Source organism: Trichoplusia ni, chromosome 10 (genome assembly GCF_003590095.1).
Source record: "Trichoplusia ni isolate ovarian cell line Hi5 chromosome 10, tn1, whole genome shotgun sequence".
Lineage (NCBI taxonomy): Eukaryota > Metazoa > Arthropoda > Insecta > Lepidoptera > Noctuidae > Trichoplusia > Trichoplusia ni.
Genome location: NC_039487.1, coordinates 3,378,038 through 3,399,398, shown reverse-complemented (window position 1 = coordinate 3,399,398; position 21,361 = coordinate 3,378,038). Strand labels below are relative to the sequence as shown.

The window sequence follows — 21,361 nt, the reverse complement described above, 5'->3', positions numbered from 1 at the left end:
AGAAAAAGTCATAACTTATATCTTCTAACCACGCAGACGAAGTCGCGGGCAACAGCTATCCTTACATATTATAAAACAAAGTCCCCCGCCGCGTCTGTCTGTCTGTCTGTCTGTCTGTCTGTTCGCGATAAACTAGAAAAGTACTGAACGGATTTTTATGCGGGTTTCAACGATAGATAGAGCAATTCTTGAGGAAGGTTTTAGTGTATAATAAGTTTAGGTTTTGTGTAAACTGACGATATTACAGCGATATTAGTTAAACATGTCGGAAAAAATTAAGCCATTCGAGAGCTTTCATCGAGAACGCTGCCAAAACCTTTTGAGTTACAACAAAACAATGTATGGCGGGTTTGTACCTCTTTAATAGATCTACAAAAAAGTCCGCGGTGGTATATGTCTATCTTCCAAGGATAACCCACAATAACCATTTTTATGTGTTTTCTTAATACAGTAAAATTATTGGTTACTTACGAACCTCTTTTTAACAATACAGTATTAATCCTTATCCAAATAAATAAGTTAGATATATTATGCATGTAATGTAGAACAAAATTGCCTTTTACACTACGCCAAAAATGTTAATAGGTAATGAGTTATCGTAATATTAAAATCTCCGCGCGAGAAATTAAAAATCGATGAAACGTAGCGAAGATATCGTTGGCATCTATATACTAATTGTACTATATATATACTAATTACTATGTATATACTATGTATGTACTATGTATATACTAATTGTTTGTTTGATTGTATGTTTGAACGCGCTAATCTCAGAAACTACTGGTTCAAATTGAAAAAATATTTTTGTGTTGAATATACCATTAATCGAGGGAGGTTTTAGGCTATATGTATATCATCACGCTGCGACCAATAGGAGCGAAGAAAAAGTCATAACTTATATCTTCTAACCACGCAGACGAAGTCGCGGGCAACAGCTAGTAATAATATAAAGTTTACTTAATTGCATATCGTATGTAAGTGGAAACGTCTTTTAGTGATATTTTTAAACGCACTTAATTATAACTTTTATAATTATGACACTTTACGTCAACGAAACATTACGTTTCTTTTAACGAACGAGCAATTTTCTTGTTTTGTGGGGTGAGAGTCACGCGATGGACAAAGCAGATGCGTCGACCAGAGAACCTTAGATCCTACCACGTACCCATTAAAGTAAGACTATTACCGGTGTGGAAGCAAGACGGAGGATAACATGGCGTAGAGCAGCATCTCGTTTCTACACCTGCCGTAATATTACTTTGAGAAGTGGTAGCATATACCTGAACTGAGAGTACGTGTATAATTGTTAAATTTGCATTCATAATGGTGGCTAACAAGCGCAGATTGCAATCGGCTAGTTCGCGCCGCAACGACAAGTTGATACTAACAGATCGCAACCCTCCTTCATTTTTAGTGATGCTCTGACATATCGATATTTTTCAAACTTATGTTAGTTTTTCGATTTGAAAGAGGACACCAAAAACATTTGAATTAATACTACAATATAAGAATAAGTATATACTATGTCTGATCTTTTTAGGTTCTTAACATAAGAATGAGTAACTTAAAAAAACCCTGCCAATAACCCATATGACAAATCATCTTTAGCGGAATGCTAAGACTGATAATCTCACTTGACTATCGAATTTTACCACTAACAATTTTATCATCAAACGAAGCTAAGGAGCCTCTTGATTAAGCTATCAATAATGTATTTTAGTGCATTTTTGTTTGAGTCCCCACTCGAGTATGTTTGCAGACATTATGTATGGTTATTCATCCTAAATTTCACGTCCCACAACTTTTAAACGGCTAGTCCGATTTTTATCAAACTTGTTAACACACACAAATAATTCACCTTTCGCTCAATCTCTTTCAAGACAGAAAGACAGATTCGTTAAATTTACAATACTGGTCTTTTTACGTTGGGGTTTAAAAATAAATATATAAATGACGCTCGTGATTACAGTATAATAATAGTAAAGATTTAATTTGTTATCACAAGAAACACTATAAGTTGACAATCAATTTTATACAATAATTTGCAATTTAGCAAAAAATATGTTAAAAACTCTCCAGAAAAAAAAACGATAAGTCAGTACCGACTTCATCGAGTACTGTCTCGATATCGATATTTTATATCCTCAGAACGTAACTAACCTGAGCGACAAACGGGATGGCTTGTAGTTAATTACAGTTATTAGAGTAGTTGCTAGGCCCGCGGGACCACGGTCACCGATCCGGAGACCACCGTCAACAAAACTCATTGCCAAGCATTTATACTCTGGACAAACGGAAGGCTATTTATGAATGAATTACCAGGATATTAAAAATAAGTGATGATATTTTTATTATTTTACAATCCCCATTAATTACATAACCGTGCAATTAAATCGAAGTTCAAATAAAAAGAAATGGGGTGATGCGAATTGTCCGAGAACAATTCACAATGGACGCGGAATATGTTTAATAGCGCCTACACAGCAAATTTGAGTGTAAAGGAGTTTGTATTCAAAACGATGTTCGCTTCACAATACCATATCCTCGTAGGTACTAAAAATACGGAGTGTGGATCCGCGAGTTTATTATGAGTCACAAGATGTATAAATATAAATATGACTAGAAGTGGTAGTTAATCAACCTTACACGAACCGAGTAATATAAATTTTCATTAGCTTTATTTAGTGTTGGTCCTTTCTTGATTACAAAGCTGGCCATACACGCTCAGGTATTCCTGACAGATACTGCCTGTAGAGGTAAATTACTGCTTCTAGTGCCCATACACGTAACGGTAAATCTGCTGACGATCTAATTGAACCGCAGCATTGGCACATAGTAACGTTGACGCAATGTTGCAATCAAGTCTGATAAACATTAGCTACGAAGCCATCGCAATATTGAAGGATTCTTATCAGCAGAACGAGGAATGGCAAGTTGATGGCACTCCTATTTTCGATTATGTCTATTTACTACGTAGACACAATAGGGACCTAAATAATAAAACGATATACAAATACCGTATATAACTACCATTTCGTGTTCAAAGAACATACTGCACGGTAATAAAAAGTACGCTGAAACTTATTTACATAATCGACAGATGTTGCGACAGAAACATTAAAACAAACTACCAACATAACAAAGTAAAAGGTCCCATAAGTATCACAAAAATCCCTCTGAAATGTTTAACTGAAAATATGAAAACACGCAGAGATACAATTGCACGTGTAGCAGATGTGTTTAATTACTGACCCGACAAAATCTCGGAAAGAGTTGAGTTTCATTATGAACAGAATGGTATTCCGCCTCAGCCGGTGATAAAGTAAATAAAATATCAACGCGCTGCTAACACCCCGCACATAAAACGATGGGTCGCACACGTTAATATTTGCTTTAATAAAGTTCAGACATTTAGCAAAAAAATATGAACACTGGACACGAATTAACTGCTGGGCTAGCTTTTTACAGTAACCGTCCCGGCCTCCATTACATTAGATAAACAAAAACCCAAGGGAAAAAGGATTTAAAATATGACACGCAACATGTCGAGCGTAATTTACAAATTAAATATATTACGGAAGCCCTGCTTACAATAATACCCTAATAATTTAGGCAGCGAACTCTCACCTACCTAGCATAAAATTAAAACCCAAGTAATTCTGGATTGTGGGTACACATGGAACACGAATTCTCGAAACTTAATACGGACGTGTTCAAAAAGATAAGGCGGGTGTAAGGCAAGGATTACATGAAAGGTGGCGAGGGAAAATTTTGAGAAACGTGTGCGCTCCGCGATCGTCCCACGCAATAATGCGTGGGCGAGTACGAATATTGATGCACCACTTCGATGCCGCCTCGTTACGTCGAACTTATTTGCTTAATTAAATTATCATATTATAAATCGGGAAATAAAAATGTCATGGTTTGTCTTAATGTCTTTGATGGATTCAAAATTTTTTGGGCTTATTTAAAATAACTTGGTACTTAAGGCTATTTATTCCTTTGCGTGTAAACAATAATTTTGCTTCAAAATAATATCGTTTTAATCCTTCATACAAGGAAGAGCAATGACAAAGTAAAATAGTGGTTTCTTAGGTTTACGCGAATGTTAGACATTGAAATGAAACTACTTTCACGGATTTTATCGCGGTTTAATTTTAGATTTTAGTTCCCGACGTTTCGAAACCTTTGCAGGTATCATGGTCACGGGCAGACTGCCCGTTAAATTAAACCGCGATAAAATCCGTAAAAGTAGTTTCATTTCAAAGTAAAATAGTTTTAAAAGGTAGCTTTTGAGAGCCAATCTAATTAAATTATTATATGTGCAAATTTGCCTTCAAGTTTGTGACATATCAATGTGCGTATATTACATCTACTTGCACCACGCTATAAACTATGCTGAACTCATGAACTAGTTTAAAACCAGTTCAGCATATTAAGACCGCAATCATGTCGACAACTCTCCAGCAATATCAGCTAAGGACGCATGCAGCGGTCCGCACTCCTGAAATCGGTCGTCGGTGTTCGTACGCCGAGATTTACGATGCGCGCGCGCATTGAACACGCACTGCGACATAAGAGATGGCTCGCGTGCGTGTCGCCTTATCGCTGTCGCCAAGTCGCCCAAATTAACTCTCCTTATGAATGCAAGCAACAAGTAAAATATACTGCAAGTAAGATTTATGCCCTCTAAGAACCATTATATCAAGTGTTTGGGCTTCAGTTGATTTAACGTACGGAGAACGAAGATAGGTTACACGAAATAAAGAATAAATATAAATCTCCATTACCTCTTTTTTTTGCAGAGACATCTCGACTCAAGGGCTATGATCCAACGCACAATGAATACGAAATAAGAAATCAACGCAACCGCACTTTCCCTAAGCAATTTTCTTTCATAGCCAATATTTTTAGGAGCTTCGGAAAAGAGGCACTCTCCCTAAAATATGTAGCGGCACGTTGTTGGATTTTTGTTTAATATGCAATTTTGAACCCGAGCAGACGTATATCACGTTTTTCGCAACCAAAATGGTGTAATAAATCTAAAAGTCCATTTTCATATAAAAGAAAACCGATTAAGGAGCTTTCCCGATACCGATCGTTCGAATGAAGCTATATATTTTCATGATCGAGCGAATCCAAGATCGCGGACGTCTGACGGCCGGTGCGTGAGAGAATTGAAAAGAAAACGTTTCTTTTGATAGTATTGTCCTTGATGAAAACAACATTGATAAACTCGTCAATTACTATGATAACGTCTACGAGTATATTAGAAATCATTACACGTGTTGAGGTAAAACAAACAAGTGAAAATCATGTACCTGACAGATATTAACACAATTAATTCTCAAACTTTTGATCTAATAAATTTGCGCACAAATGTGTAACAATATATTTGTATACAAACTGCAACAGTGTCTTTGATAAGCTCGTTATTCTCTGTAATCATTACTGACAACCTTAATACATTTAAGACGTCGGAATAACTTGCATTAGCGGGAGCGTCGTCATGCTAACTAGAATCTTGTTACAAGTGAAGTTTACGGAATCGCTCGCTAAGTAAATTGAAGCGCAGTAGAGCTTACTGTGCCGTTGACTTAACCAATCACTGGAGAGAACTTCAATCAAGCGTCATCTAGCTGTGTTTGCATCGGATAATGAACGATTAGATTGTAATGTCACCTTTGATCAAATAAAGACGAATATGGTTTCGCGGATTTCGTACTTTCTTATGTGATCAGTGATGTTCTAGAGACCACCATTAGATTAAAAATCATCATCACGATCCTCGTCTTTTTCCAACTATATTGGGAGCTAAGTGCCCGTTTACATGCCAATCTGTCCTCCTAAAATCAGATACCTGGGCTAACCAACGCCCCTTAGTCAGACTGGTTCTCAGACTTTCTAGCTTCTGACTACTGAGTACCCATAACGACTGGTTAAGATGTGTAAATAACAACCGAAACCCAAAATGATGTATGAAACGCCTTCCAAAACACGGAAGAACTCTTTATAACATCGATGGACATCCATCCGCATATTAAGTGTAGTTAAACCTGTGATCGATGAACTTTAGCTCCTTCAAGAGACAAGAAGTCAATAGATTAAAAATAGGGGTTACAATTTCATGTCTGGGTATTACACACAATGAAGATACAAAAGAAATAACAAAGATAGAGTTACAAAGATTTCCACTGCTCTCTCCACTCTTGGGTCCCGTAGCTTGTAAATGGCCGAAACCATTTTAATGAAACAAATCTAAAGGTCTTCAATATATCCACCATCGATCGAACATTATAGCCATTTAACAGGAGTAAAAACACAATTTCAAAGCTAAAAAAATAAAGTACAAATAGTGATGGATTCCAACTCAACTTTTAAATAACAAAATAATTCTTTGTATATTGAGTTGTAACCATGTTTCTAAAATTATAATAATAAAACTCGTTTGCGTTCAGACAATGCCGGCGGCAATCGTTTGACTGACAGACAATTTGTTTGTCACTCATTCATGAACGTTATCTTTACTTACAAGAGCCTCGTGCTTAACAACCGTGCTATTTTTACTACACGCGACCACCATGTCTATCATCTTCATAATAGAATCATTTCAATCTAATAGCTGGGAAGTAGAATGATTAACCTATCTACAGTAAATTTTGTCTTGTTTATAAAAATTAACTATAAAAGAAGAACATTCAATTCTACATCAACCTGCACGTTATGTAAATCAAGACTTAAATTAACGGCGATTACAAGAGGAAACCAATACACTAGAATCCCAAAATGTTTAACTTCCATAAATACTCAATAAAGCCTATTTTCCCACGCCAGATTCGCAATCGACTCCGGGATCGGCGATCGACGTTGCGCCACATTAAATTCTTCACGTTTAATCAATTCCGGAGGTTGAGAGTAAAAAAATATTAAAGTGAAGTGTTTCCTTCCGAATCGACGGCGCCAGAAGGGTAAAGCAGACAACAAATAAATCGTTGGCGCAGTTTCAAAAACCACCAAAAACGTCGAGGGTAGCTTCTTGGGCACGCTTTTTATCTGTAACGTCTAACAGCCTTGACGTCCCCGTACACAAGGTAAATAATAATAAATACAGTGCAAAATAAATAATACGAAGAAATAGAGATATGCGTGCAACCGAGCAGAATTAAAAAGTACTCGTTGGATTCAGATGACTTGCCTGACCTAGTTTCAGCCACGACCATCATTATGGTAAAAGCTTGCTTGATAAATTAATGCGCACCTAAGGTTGCGCCCTAGCGACCGAGGTTTACTGTGACAAGCTGAAAAGTAAAACGTAATCTGAGCCGAAATATATTAACATCAGGTTAATAGTGCTAGTCACGACGTTAACCGAAGCCATCTAAAGTACCTGCGTTCGTTACTCTGCTTTATGTGGGGCGTCGGGCGGTTGCAGCTATCGCCGCACAACAATGTGCCGGCGAGCTCATAAATACAAAACAATTAGATGATAAATTCCCACTTGAATTAGTATTTTTATTTGCGCGTCACGTGCGCTCGGCGCTCTTTCCAACAATTTATGTAGGGAGGCGTCAAATTTAACAGCTCAAAGAAACTGATGGCGCTCTCCAAGGCTTTGGCGCGCACTCGTGATGCCCTGTAATTATGTTTACAATTTATTTCTGAGTGTACAATAGGTGCCTTATTTGTATTGCGTATTATTTACTTTAGCTTTATTATTTATCGACTGTTAATTGAGTGAAGGCCATACGTATTTTCACTTAATCTTTCAAAAAAGTTATAAAGTAAAATGAGTATCGATCTGATTTGCGAACCCGACCAACCACTCGAGCTGATCAGCGGCGTGATTAAGTAAAACGAATAAGAGCGAAAGCGTGACACAAAAGCAATGCGATAACAGAGGAAAAACGAGCAGAGAATCGCCTCTGAGAAGACGGTATCTTTGCCCGCCCGGGAGTTATTAAATATTAAAATAAACTCGCATTCCGACACGAGTCCTACGCGATACGCAAGATTATGGCCAACACAATGAGAGCACTGGCTCCGATCGCTCCCTCGCCTTATCATATCAAAGCACGAGCTTACATAATTCAACTAGGGAGGATATTCTATCGAGTGATCCCTTGTTGCTGATGAAATTTTAGCGCCTGTGTAAACACGCGATTTTGAAAATCTTCGACAGCGTAAACGGCCTATAAAAATGTAATTTTCCCATCGACGGATATTTTCAATAAACTTTTGTTTCGAGGCTTTAAAGATCAAGCGTGAATATCTGACATTACGATGATGAAAATGGTAGGTATTGCGTATGCGTTTTGAAGATGTATCAGTCGAACCATCTCTCGGTTACCCAAGCAGTTCTCCGCCCACTTACCTGAAACAATACATCATTACAATGTCACTAACTGAGAGGTAACGAATAACTTTGAATATTTGACACCTACAACACGTCTTCTGTGCACTTCACATCAAAATGAGTGCAGCAGAAATAATTATTGACCTTTTTGCTTTATGGCCTTAATTGTTTATTTGCACGATTGTTTACATCAATCTGTAAAAGGCAGGTATTGACACTAATCCACAGTGCAAACTTTACTTATCACGTGCTTGTCAACTTGTTGCAAAATGAATCTTACTTATATGACAAAAACTGTGACACATGCAGGAAGGCATGACTTAAATAATTACTAAAAATCATTAGAGACAAGAAAAAAAACATTTGGTTATGGTTATGTTAAAAAATCAGGTATCCAGTACATTTAACACACTGAAAAACCATTCATATAACCATATGGGATTACAGTCACAGTTGAAATTCAAAGTATCGTCTTTAAGTTCCTCTCAAAGCTTATAATTTCTTCTAACTAGCTATAAAAGAGGCAGCGTACAGATAGTCCACACGCTACCACGATAAAATTTTATTTAGAAAACATTAGCATTCGCGGCGGCTTATCGAAACCTCTTCTCGCAATGGTAGGGCACCTGTGAATTTTCCTCTTAAAGCTTTGTGCTTACGGAGCCTAGTACACGACTGTGCGTATCTCTAGCACCTTTATATCTGCGTATTCCATTCATTTCTCGTCTTGTTTATACTGTTTGTTTCAATCTTATCATTTATTTGATTCTAGCATTTTATTTCAACTGATATCTAATAGAGATTTAACGTCGTTTGTAAATCTGTGTTGTAACTTTTTATAGCTGTAAAGTTATTGAATTTTACTAGCCTTCCTGTCTGAACAATGTTTTGTAATATCATTTGCAATTTGTATCTAATAAAAGAAGAAAACGGACCTTTACGGATTTGAAAAACTGGTTGATTTGCGATGGATGACTATGACTAGATCCATTAGCAAATTAAATTAAAAATCTAAAAACTGATACTTTTTATACAGGTGTGAGCATAACACAAGCACAAGAACAGTGCGTACATATTTCTAAATCAAATCAAACGATTTAGTTTCACTATCAACACAGTTGAGGCACTATTTATCAATGAAATCAATCAATATACTTAGAATACATTATAGTAACGACGTTGGTTCACGATGCAATCATTGGCTAAATCTCTCGTCGTGTGCAGGCGCCGATGTTCGAGCTAATGCTGCTTAATTAACTCGTATTCATTATCGGCGGGAACACGGCGCGTGCGCAGCGCCCGCGCGGCCGCTGCAGGTGCCGTCGCATGCGGAAATACAAGGCTGCCACACAACACGACCGATATTTCTATCCCACTCTCATCTACATATCTCAATTAACATTCCACAACCTAACACATAAGTAATTGCAAGTCAATCGCTCCTTGAATCTATTTTGTTCCACCTCGTTTAAAATAAAATTTTATTTTTGTGAATTTATTGCTTGTTGCGGAAACAATCGAGTCCATACGACACAGTGCTGTAGAAAGGACAGATGAAGAGATTCTTACTATATCACAGACAGAGAAACTCCGATATCTCAGACACCTACGCAGAAACAACAACAAAGGAAAAATCCAGGGCAGGAGAAGGCCTGGTAGAGAGAGATTTTTTTGCCCCTGCAGAGCGGAGTCCAGATTACAAATTTAACATCCTAAATGATGGCCAATCTCTGGAAGGCAGCAAGGACACGGAAATAGAAGAATGAAATACAAATACTTTTTCTATCATGCACTTTTGCTCATCAGAGAGTAAGTTTAGTTTATTCGTCGTATGAGTCTCAAAAGGAGATGTCTTCAAACAGTCTTAACTTCATGAGCCGTGGAAACCAGACGGCAGTCACACAATGTAACATATTTGTACTGAGTTGCATTATGCATGAATAGTATTTATCGGGCACGATTCCAAACCCCGGGTTGCTTACTGAGAATCCTCTTATAAAAACCTATAACACATTTCTCGGTCTAGGAATTGATCCTTAGCCCTTTCATTCAGTTGCCGCTTTTACAAACAATTGACAATGAAATCTTAAAATAAAAACCAAAACAGTAATTCTAATACGGGCAAAAACAATGCAGAGTGACGTCACAAAACTACATATTATTTTAACAAACGCAATGACTACAATTATTACAATCAAGAACCATAAAAAGATAATGATAATGGTATCAAGTCCCACAATTAGACTGATGTCAATAGAAATTCCTTATAACAATAGGAATATGAGACCTTTAATATTCACGGAGTTATTAATCCAAACGTCAGGTGGAGTTCCGTGTCGTCGGCTCGGTGCAGTGTGAGAAATTACAGTTATTAATATTCGGTGGTTGCACATGCGAGATAGCTCGTAACTGCGACGACTAAGAATTTAAGATGACCAGTAAGTACCGCTTTCATATATTCATGCGTCAAGAATAGGTACAATGGTCACAAAATAATGTCTTCTAAGGAGAGTTCCTAAAACTTATGCTATAAAAAATGACGTAAGATAAAAATATCTACGGTAATTTCCCTATTATTCTCCTATTCATGAACATTGTCCTTGGCATAATGTCAGCATAGACTTATAAATGACTTACAATTATAATAGAACTCTAATTCTTTTAACAAAGCGCAATGTAGAGCTTCAGGATCAATAACCTTTAACTAGATTTTTTTAAATATAAGGCCTGTATCTTTTACAGGATACGCTAGCTGCAGGCATTTCAGCTTCTTTACACTAGGTAAAACTTTAAAACCGATCAAGTTATTATATACACGAAGTTCTATCTCAAATTAAAGTAATTTAAAAGCAAACTTCTTCATTATAAAAAATGCAAGGGCTTAAAGAGTAATGGACGTGCACGATATTTATGACCGGAGGCTCTTAATCCTTGAACACTAGAAGCGGGCCACACCACGCCAGCGTCGGTCAGGGTGCCTGCGGCAAACCCTCGACAAATACTCCAACGTATGCGTGCACTCCGTCATTATGCAAAACACACACCGGATACACGGGCTGCTTATTAAGTGTATACTAAGTCTCCTCTCGTTACATACCTCCAGACACAAAATTATTTCTCGCTACCTTTACTCCCTCTTGATCAGTACCTACGCAAATACTTCACAATTACATTTCTCCAACAAGGACACAACACACTGAATAGGCCCCAGTATCGAGTTCTCAAGCGCAACTTTATGAAAATGGTGAACAAATAAATTCTCGTTATGTTGTAATGGAAATAGAGTTTCGCAATGTGGTAATGAGATTACATTTACTGTTATATCTTCTATTAGGCGGTCTGTGGGTGTTTGCCACAAATAGAAATAATTGAAATGCCCGTTTATTAATATGAAATCCAATTTATGTAGGAAAATATTATTTAAATACAGTTCCATTCACAATTTGCTTACGTAAAAATGGCCACAGGGCACGAATTTGTTTATTAAAATCGTAAACCTAATCGCAGCCGGATTATTACTAGTCAGTAGTACATTCGGTATTAGAATTTGTCATATCAAAGATATTAATCTAACTATCTACGATCTTGTTAACTGTCATGTTATTATGGCGAACGCGAAAACTCGATTAATATTCAATTGATTAAATAAGTTTGGTGATCTAATCGAATAGACCAGCCTTGTTTTATGCAAACAGGTATTTTGAAACAGACCTAAATGGCAAGTAGGTGACAATAAACTTGAGTGTGATAAAAATAATATGGTGAGCCGCACGCCACCTCCCCCGTGTCACGGCGTTATCGCATTCTCTCTGATAAAGATCTCTGATGTAGTTTTAAAAGGAAATTTACAAGTTGGACCGCTAATAATCATATATATGCCAACGAGATGTCCGTCCGACCGACGACAACGTCCGACTATGCTTATGGCCCCACTACAGCGCCGATTTATGATCGTCCCCTTTATACAAGGGCAGGACAATTTACAACTTAATTTAGAGCAGGTTCTTTGTATTTTTATTTAAGAAATATACCCTACATACTATCTAACTTACATTCATAAAAGATACTGCCTCGTTAGAGTGGATTCAATATATTGGTCGTACGTTGCCCCAAATTTATTCTAATTAGCATTCAAAAATATTTACATAAGTATGAGTTAATATGATCGATAGTCATAATTTATCATTGATATTTTTAATACTTATGACGTCCAATTGCAACAAATTAATGAATTTGATTTAGTTTGCTACGGTTCAGATACAAATACTTTATATGAAAATTGTATGTTAACGATGAGAATGTATAATAAATTATTCCAAGTTATCATAATAATCCATATTTCATCATCCACAATTTAACACATATGATAATGAGTGAATGAATAAATGAATGGGAGTTAAATATTTCTGTACTCTGATATAGTTGTTATGTTCAAATGAGGTGTTTACGTTGAGACTAGAATAATAGCGTTATATATTTTACGGTATAGGATATGGTTGCTATGGATTAATGTGAGAATGTGACACGATCTTCAATCGAGACGTCTTAATCTCTTTTAACACGGGAAAGCTCTGTTAAATTGTTCGATAGGACAGACTTGCGCAAGCGCACAACGTGTCAATCACAGCTTACATAATGGAGATAGCTATGCGTGCAATCTAAATGTCACGTCCAAAATGCCTGTTATACTGTCTATGTAAGCACAAATAGACATCTGGATTAAACACATTTAGGTTCTTCTAACTTCATTACACAATAACTAAGCTATAAACATAATTAATTGATTGGACATTATAGAGTTCTACATACCAAGTTCTACATCTATGTAGAAATGTTACAGTTGAAATATGATCATTTGATGCAACGTGTCGGTAACCTTAGTAGGCAATAGGCATCATATTAAGTCGCTTTGTTAATATTCATTGGCTGAGATTGTCGTAGTTCGTACACTGCGTAGGCAGCCCCCATACTCCGGGGCGCGGTCGGGCACGCATTAGAGACAATGACATTTGCATAGCTGGGCGTTCCTAACTGTCAACCAGAACATTCACATTAACTAATCCGAAGAAAGATAATGAATGCGAAATAGTTTCATTATACGATCGTCGTTCCTTCAATTAATTCGTTGAATAATTGTAATGCTGTATTCTTTGCTATCCGTAAAAGCACCGAACTGGCCCAACCAGTATTTGTGACTTAAATTTATTAGACAACCTTTCAAAATGGTTTGATTCATTTGTTAAAACAATTTGCAAAGACGGCTATATCCCCGTCACCCAGACAAGCAATACGAACACGAACTTGTTACAAGCTAACGCGGTAAACAAAAACTCTAGGAAACGAATGTTTTATTAACGAATTCGGTAAGTCAAGCAGGGGAGTTTATCCGCTTGTATGGTAATTCCACTACAGGAAAGTGTGTCGCTTTTTCAAACAAGGCTCAAAAAGCGATGTTCATTTTGACTAGCAAAGCACTTATACTGTGAATACGTCCACCCAGGAGCTTAGGGCGCATTGTACATTCGAAAGGCGTCGCATCTCACCACGAACCACCCGCCACCGTCACCCGCGCTCTGCAATAATGCGCTTACGGCGCTCCATGTTTAGAAACCCACATAATGCCACTCTTTGTGTACTGCGACTTGTACCCTAAGTCGAAACTCGTGTTACCATCAACAGACTTATTAGGTAGGTACAATAGGTATTGAACAATGTTTTCTTATCCTTTCATAATAAAACGTGGAAGGTAAGCTTTAGAGATGAGACGAGTTTTCTTTTCATAGAAAACATCATTTTCTTCTTAGGCAACAGTAATATAAAACTAGGACTGCGCTAAACGCAAAAGAGGATTACTTATACCTAGAAAAACATATACGTAAGAACGCAAAATACGCTTCGTGTACCAGTATTTGAAGACACTCACGAAGCAAACATAGGTAGATAATTTAAACGAAATACTGAGAAAGAAGTCAATGAATTTCAGTTCAAAATCAGCTGCTTATTATGCATAGCCTAGCAAGCACTGTTTGACATGAAAGACAACTCTCAAATATTGGCTGGACTAAGTAAACACAATTTAGAGTTTGTTAGGAGAATGTAATTGTTTGTGTTTCAATATATTAACATCGGTATAGTCAGTAAATCAGTTACGAAGGATAGTTTAGCAATTAAAGGAGGAATCCGGCCGGTCGCTATCTTTACTCCGAACTAATGAGTTGAGACGGCCAGCGGACGATGCTGCACACTCGAGCCTTATCTCCTTGATAAACAAGTACAAATGGGTTACACGTTGCCTCCAACCCCTACGCCTCTATTCTCCTTTAACGTCTTAAGTAAGACGACAAAGCCTTTATCAACTAGACAAAGAGCACTACTTCCTTTTAGGTAATTAACTAAATTGTTTATCTACCCTTTGAGTTTACATTTTCGATTCCAATTACGAAAATGGCTCTTACAACATTAAGTATATAAGAAACGACTTGTTCTTTATAGCGTTAAATAAACATTAAATAATATTTTATTACAGTCTCAAGTATCAGAGACATAACAAAACAAAATGTTGGTGAATGTCCACAATAGTACAGACGCCGTGTATAGTGGAGCAAACGGAACACGTGGGCCCCAAACAATAAATGGATTCTAACACGTCCGGACATTGTCCAAAGCGCTTTTATTACTACATATTTTAGATAGACGCGGGAAAATGCCGCCAACCTACAGTTACGTTGCATTCACAATAGGTACACAGAAATTTCGTCTTTTCATAGATAAATGCAACTTACTAAGGTAACATTTGGGAAATCATTGCGAAATATAAAGAGAAATAGATATATTATGTGACAGGTAAAAAACCTGGTGCAGCCAGATTGACTGTACCTAATTACTGATTTAACAAATCATAAAGTTTTTATTTTATAAATATTCGGCGACAATGCCGACTATAAATGACACAGAAGCTACAAAAAAAACCGGCCAAGTGCGAGTCGGACTCGCGCACCGAGGGTTCCGTACAAACCTGCAAGGTTTACAAAGTTCGTTCATTACGACAATCGAGTCATATAAATATATATGACTCGATTGTAAAACGTTGCTTCATGCCAAATTTCAAGATTCTAGGTCGACTGGAAGTACCCTTTAGGTTTTGATTCCCTTGCGAGTACTCGCGCGTTTCAAAATATGCAGCTTAAATTGCTGTTTCTTTTGATTGCGTTGACATAGAAGTTTGATTTTGTTACAGCTTAAAGGTATTATAGACCTGAGTATTTGGTATGAATTTCAATTTAATACCTCTACGCGTTTATGAGGAAATGGGTAGTAAGTTTAAAATTATTAAAAAAAAAATATTATGTGATGTAACTAAAAATTTATGGTTTTTGTAATTTTTCCTTTATCTATGGTATAAGACGTTGCTTCGTACCAAATTTCAAGATTCTGAGTTCACGGAAAGCACCCTGTAGGTTTTGATTCCCTTGCAAGTGTCGAAAATTTGCGGCATAAACGGCTGTATCTTTTGATTGCGTTGCCTTAGAAGTTTGATTTTTTCACAGCTTCAAGGGACAGTAGACCTGAGTAATACATACCTCAGTAATACATACCTCAGCTTCATACCTCCACGCGTTCCCGAGAAAAAGGGTCTTGACAGACGGACGGACGGACGGACGGACAGACGGACAACAAAGTGATCCTATAAGGGTTCCGTTTTTTCCTTTTGAGGTACGGAACCCTAAAAATGCATTAAAAGTTGTATGCACAAAACTTAATCTTTACACAGAACCCGTTATCAATTAAATCAAATCAGATTAACCTTAATTTATAGTACATATTTACGGTGCACTTCAGTACACTACGTGCCTCAAGACCTCATTATTCGAGGTGTTAAAATGCAAAAACGGTAGTGCCCTGAGGGTGGAACAGTCGCCGCGGAAGTTAGCGGCTGCAGCACAATTCAATAGCGCAGGAAAACCGCACCAAGCGATGGCTCAGAATGAAAAAGACCATTAATGAGTGCTCTCGTTAGATTTATAAATTTATTTATGGCTAGCCACAACAATAGAGAAAATATGGGACTCTGGCAGATATATATATAAATATATATAAAATATATATATATAAAAATTAAAACAAAATCGAATTCAAATAAATTAAAAACTTAATATACCCTAACTAACTTAATAACCAACAATACAAAATTTTGTATGTTCAGACACCATTACGATGGAATTTAAATAAACGCAGTATTAGCGGTACTGTTAAAATTATTGCGGTATGCTTAATATTCATAATTAGTACAATGACACTGGCGATCGCGAACGTAATTGTCTTATGGAACCCTACATATTCTAACTACAGCCACTAAAACTTTTAGTTTATCGTCTTAAACCATCAAACCTTAACACCTCAACTCGAAAAACAGGTTAATAAGACAGCCACCTTCAATGAGATGTGAATATAATGTGTGATATTATCAGGCGGTAGCGACATTCAGCCAACGACATATAATATTCTAAGTCGCACGCGTTTCATTAACCGCCAATCCGGTTAATGAGCATCGAACTTTTTCGCTTAAATAAACATTAAGAAGAGAATGGATGGTGCGCCGCCGAACCTTTTACCGGAATTACGTCGTGGTTAAGTGCTCGCTTTTAGGAGCTCATGAAACGAAGTTGCATACATTGAAAGTTGGTAATATTATAAAAGAATCCAAAGTCCAAACTGTCCTTAAAGGAGCTTAAACCGAATTATTTAGTCAAGGAAATAAAATCTTCATTAAGAGAACAAATAACATTGGAGGGAGGACAGTATCTCAATGAGAGACACAGAAAGTACAGCCGCAACCCGGCGACGAGATTAAAACTTTGCCACTTGAACGTGCAGTGGTCGCACAGTTGAAGAGAAATTTACTCGAAGCAAAAGTTAATATAAGCGAAATTTGTCCTGTGGCGAGCGTTTTGCGGGGTGCCCTCGGCAAGTTACACTTTCAGAAAACTAACTTCAGGTAAGCTAAAACCTGCAGTCGTTTTTAACCTCTCTTATCTATATCCTCCATAAAATCTATTTATTATGTAAATATTGAGAACTATTAGACAAAATTATGTCAACTACACTATTAAATAATATGGTAAACATGCAGTTTAAATTAACTGTTTCAAGAAATGTTTAATCTTTTGCGTTTAATGTGTGATCTTATCTAAACATCACACACCTACAAAACAAAAAATGTAGTATTTAATTAAAGTAACTTCAAAAGGCGTTTATATCCGTTATCAGATGAGCGTAAAGACAAGCATCAGATGTAATTGTAACAGCCAGAGCTTTAAAATTCGCCGCCTGTGAAACTTGGCCATTTACAACCAATACATTTAATTTTGCACACAGTGTATTCTTACACATTCAAAAAAGGTCATACAAGACTTTTTAATGCGCCAGTAAACAGTGATGAGAACACAGACTATGTTTCTTTCGCTTTCTGAAACATCTAACCACTTACTAGCAAAATGTTGTAGCGACACACCGAGCCACCTTTAGAATAACGCATAATCGCAAACATTCATTTACCAGCGCTATGGTGGTAGTTGTTTTAAAATGTGGAGAACAGCTCTAGTAGTCCGCGTAAACAGCAACAAAGCTGTGGTTGCAAATGAGGTCAGAGATAGCTGCGACGAGCTCGGAAGTTAGTGTAAGCATAAATTAAAACAAGCGTTTCCATAAAAAGTTGATAAATGGCCTTCCACAGGCTGTGCGACAAAAAAGGAACTGACGTCAGCGCTAACGTGTTTCATTTTGCACTTCCAGACGACATCTGGGCCGTTTCAGGACCAGCAGCGAGCTACGACAGACCGATCCAAAAGAGCCAAGAAAGTAATATCGCCACACCATTGCAATGTGTTACAAACGATACAGCGTAAAGTTTATTTTTCTGTTAAAAATTTCTGTAACATTCATCGTTTGTGACTTTTGGAAAGGTTTAAGCGGATTTAACTTAAACAAAACTGTTCGTTTTTTTTTTGTGTAACCAGTCGGCGCGCGGCGCAGCGTTAGTGGGACTGGAACGGGCGTCCGCAATTCACGCTGCACTGACTGCCGGAGCACTCGACCGAGCGGAGTGACACAACCCTACATAACGCTCCTACAAACACATACCCAGTGCGGGGATAAAAATACTAAAACAGCATGCACTCATAAAAACAATTTAATGTACAAAACAACAATTATGAAACTGTTGATGTTTTTTGAACGTTACACACTAAGTATTTTTGTGCGCTGTAATGCAGCCAACATGGGGTTTGCTTTGATTTGATTATAACCGGCATGAGTATAACAACTACGACAAATAGAGTCTTAGTTTCAATTCCCAAAACCTTTGAAAATCATTATATTTGAAAGCCAAGCCGAACTTCGTCGATCAGCAATCATACAACCTAATAGAATCTGTAACTGAATTCAGATTACGAAGATACTTCGCGGCAGCTACTACATTCGCTATACAAGATGGTACGGAATGTAATACAAAAGGAAACAACGTTAATAAAACCGCAATACGCTAGCATTAGAGACGACCGAGTCCACGGGCGGAATGTTAAGCTTTCCGAAACGCGCAATAAAGCGACATATGCACCGTCGCACATAAACATGTGCACACATCAGACACACACTACGCGAAAACAATGAAATTAAATCTAGCAATTTTAATCGAAACGTCCCATTTTTTTAAACACTGAATTAAGGAAGTTACAATACACAAATCGAGGTGACGGATTTATTAAATGTATTAGTTTTTTAGATAAAAGCAACTTTTAGCGTAAGTGCGACTACTTCAAACTTACGATAGTTCTTTGGCAAGCGAAGTTTTTTTTCGACATTTTCATTGTTCGCACACTGTTATTTACTATTAAAATGCAATTTGTTTCACGCCTAATCATATTACGGTTTCCAGTATCCGAAATATTAACATGGGAGGGAACCTTTTATATTTTATAGTTATGTCTCATTTTTCAAACCCCATACACATCCCCTAAACTACTCGTATAACAAAAGTTGAGTAATCCACAAACGAACCCTTAATTGGTTTACCACAGACCTCTATTAACGAAATAAGATGGGAAATCAGAGTATTAGCATAACAGTGAATTCAATTAGGGTCCACAAAGAGGATTACAACTTTTACAATGAAAGGAAAGTTAAAGCGGGGACCCGATTTAAACTAACGTGGAATAATCAAAATTTGAATGAATAAGTAGTAAATTAAATTGAACCGTTGTCACTCCTATTTTATAAGCATTATTATATTTGATGAGCAGTTATTGGAAACTTACTGCAAATAAACGCCAATAATATAAATAAAATTGTGACGGGCGGGCGTGCAAAAGCTCTCAGATAACGGCCAATTGTTGGCAATAAAACTACTACCGTACACGATGCAAATTATATTACTGGCCGGAGTCGCCCAGAGGGTCCTGCTCTACTGCATTCAGCCAGATTAGCACAATTATCAAAAACAAGTTATCTCTCGGTGCACTTATTATGCTTAATATTCCAGCTTGTATTTTATGAACAAACTTTTGTGCACTTACATTGAATCACGTGATAAATCATTGAAAACTTTATCAGTATAAAATCAATGCTCATTTAAAATTGACAATAAATCTGTTAAATATAGAAATATGATATAGGTAAAGATGAGCAGCTTGTTAGCTTGGGTCGAGTGGGCGCAATCAAGTGCACGACGTCCTCGTTAGACAGGTGTGACGCGTTCGCTTCCGGACACTTGTCAATTAGACGCACAAAGTGCCGACAGCCGACCCGTGACCACACAATGCACCACATAAATCCTCAGAGTTGACGCGCCGCACAGAAAATCCGTGTCAAGCGGAACTACCTCAGTAAGCTACTTCATCAACAATTTTCCAGTAGCTTTACAATTAATAATTGTAAAACGCAATATCTCCTCCTCAATAGTGGCCTACGCTTTGTAACACGGAACAAATAGGACAGCAATAACTAACAATGCTATAAGATGGATTTACGTGAAATCTTCTAGATAAGTTTCGAAAAACAAAACAAAAGGTAAATGCGATCAATCCTTCCCTCAGTCATTAAACAAGTAACATTTACGGCTTTGTAATAGCGACAACGACTTACCACCGTATTAGGTGCATTCCACGCTATATAAGGCTCAATAAATGGAAATTGCACTACATCTAACACCGCAAGCATTTAGGTCGCAAGCGTTGTGACGTCACCGTGGTGTAGTGAAAGCCACGAGTCGCGAACAATACATGTCGCTTGCGCAAGTCGAGCGATCGCAAGGCAACAATAGCGGGCTAATAGAGCCATTCGTCGTTTCATTGCTTATTCATCCACGCCCTGACGCCTCCGCAGGCAACGCCACCGTCGCGATTGATATCCTCGTGGGCAAAAGACCTTTATGTCTTCACACCATATTGATGTGCAATGACTACGACGGAATACACTACTACTTGTTACTGAATGGACGATTTACTCCAAAGCGTTCTTCATATCAAAAATATTTGTGTTGGACATATGTATAATTGGCATCTTTCATAAAATGGCAATAAAAACTTTTTTATTCATCACTCTACATTTACCACTAACGTTCTATAGTTTAACATCGAAAACTGCCAAGTAAGCAAATCATGCTTATAAAACGCAATAAGCTCTATTATATTTATTACCTTGAATATAACGGGAAGAGGCAAGTAATAAGGTTTCACCGAACACTAAGTCTTTTGACCTTTGAGTATATCAATGTATGTCCTCGTCGGCGGTAAATAAAGGTGTCAGGGCAGATAGACCATAAACTAGTATTTGTTGATTTATAGGCTTGAAGAACACAATACAATAAAATAAAACAAGGAACTTAATTGATGTGTCACGGGGGTGTTACAAACATTTGATTATCGTATACGTATATAAGATGGTTTTAAGCCACTAGACTTTTGGAGTAGTCAAAATTCAGTTAGTACAGTTTACTGTATATTCAAAGACATT

At 37.2% G+C, this 21,361-nt stretch overlaps 1 protein-coding gene across 6 annotated transcripts in view; it reads right to left on the bottom strand.

Annotated features, from left to right (window-relative positions):
• Nucleotides 1-21,361, bottom strand: part of LOC113497903 (lysine-specific histone demethylase 1A-like) — a 232,819-nt gene that overhangs the window by 200,986 nt on the left and 10,472 nt on the right. Inside the window, exon 11 of one of the 6 annotated variants that reach the window (XM_026877703.1) lies at nt 6,398-8,371. The exons of the other annotated variants lie outside the window; for them this stretch is intronic. Within the exon in view, the coding sequence (XP_026733504.1) occupies nt 8,256-8,371 (116 nt within the window). The 3' untranslated portion in view covers nt 6,398-8,255. Of the gene's footprint in view, nt 1-6,397; nt 8,372-21,361 lie in introns of those variants that run through there. 6 annotated transcript variants of the gene reach the window in all.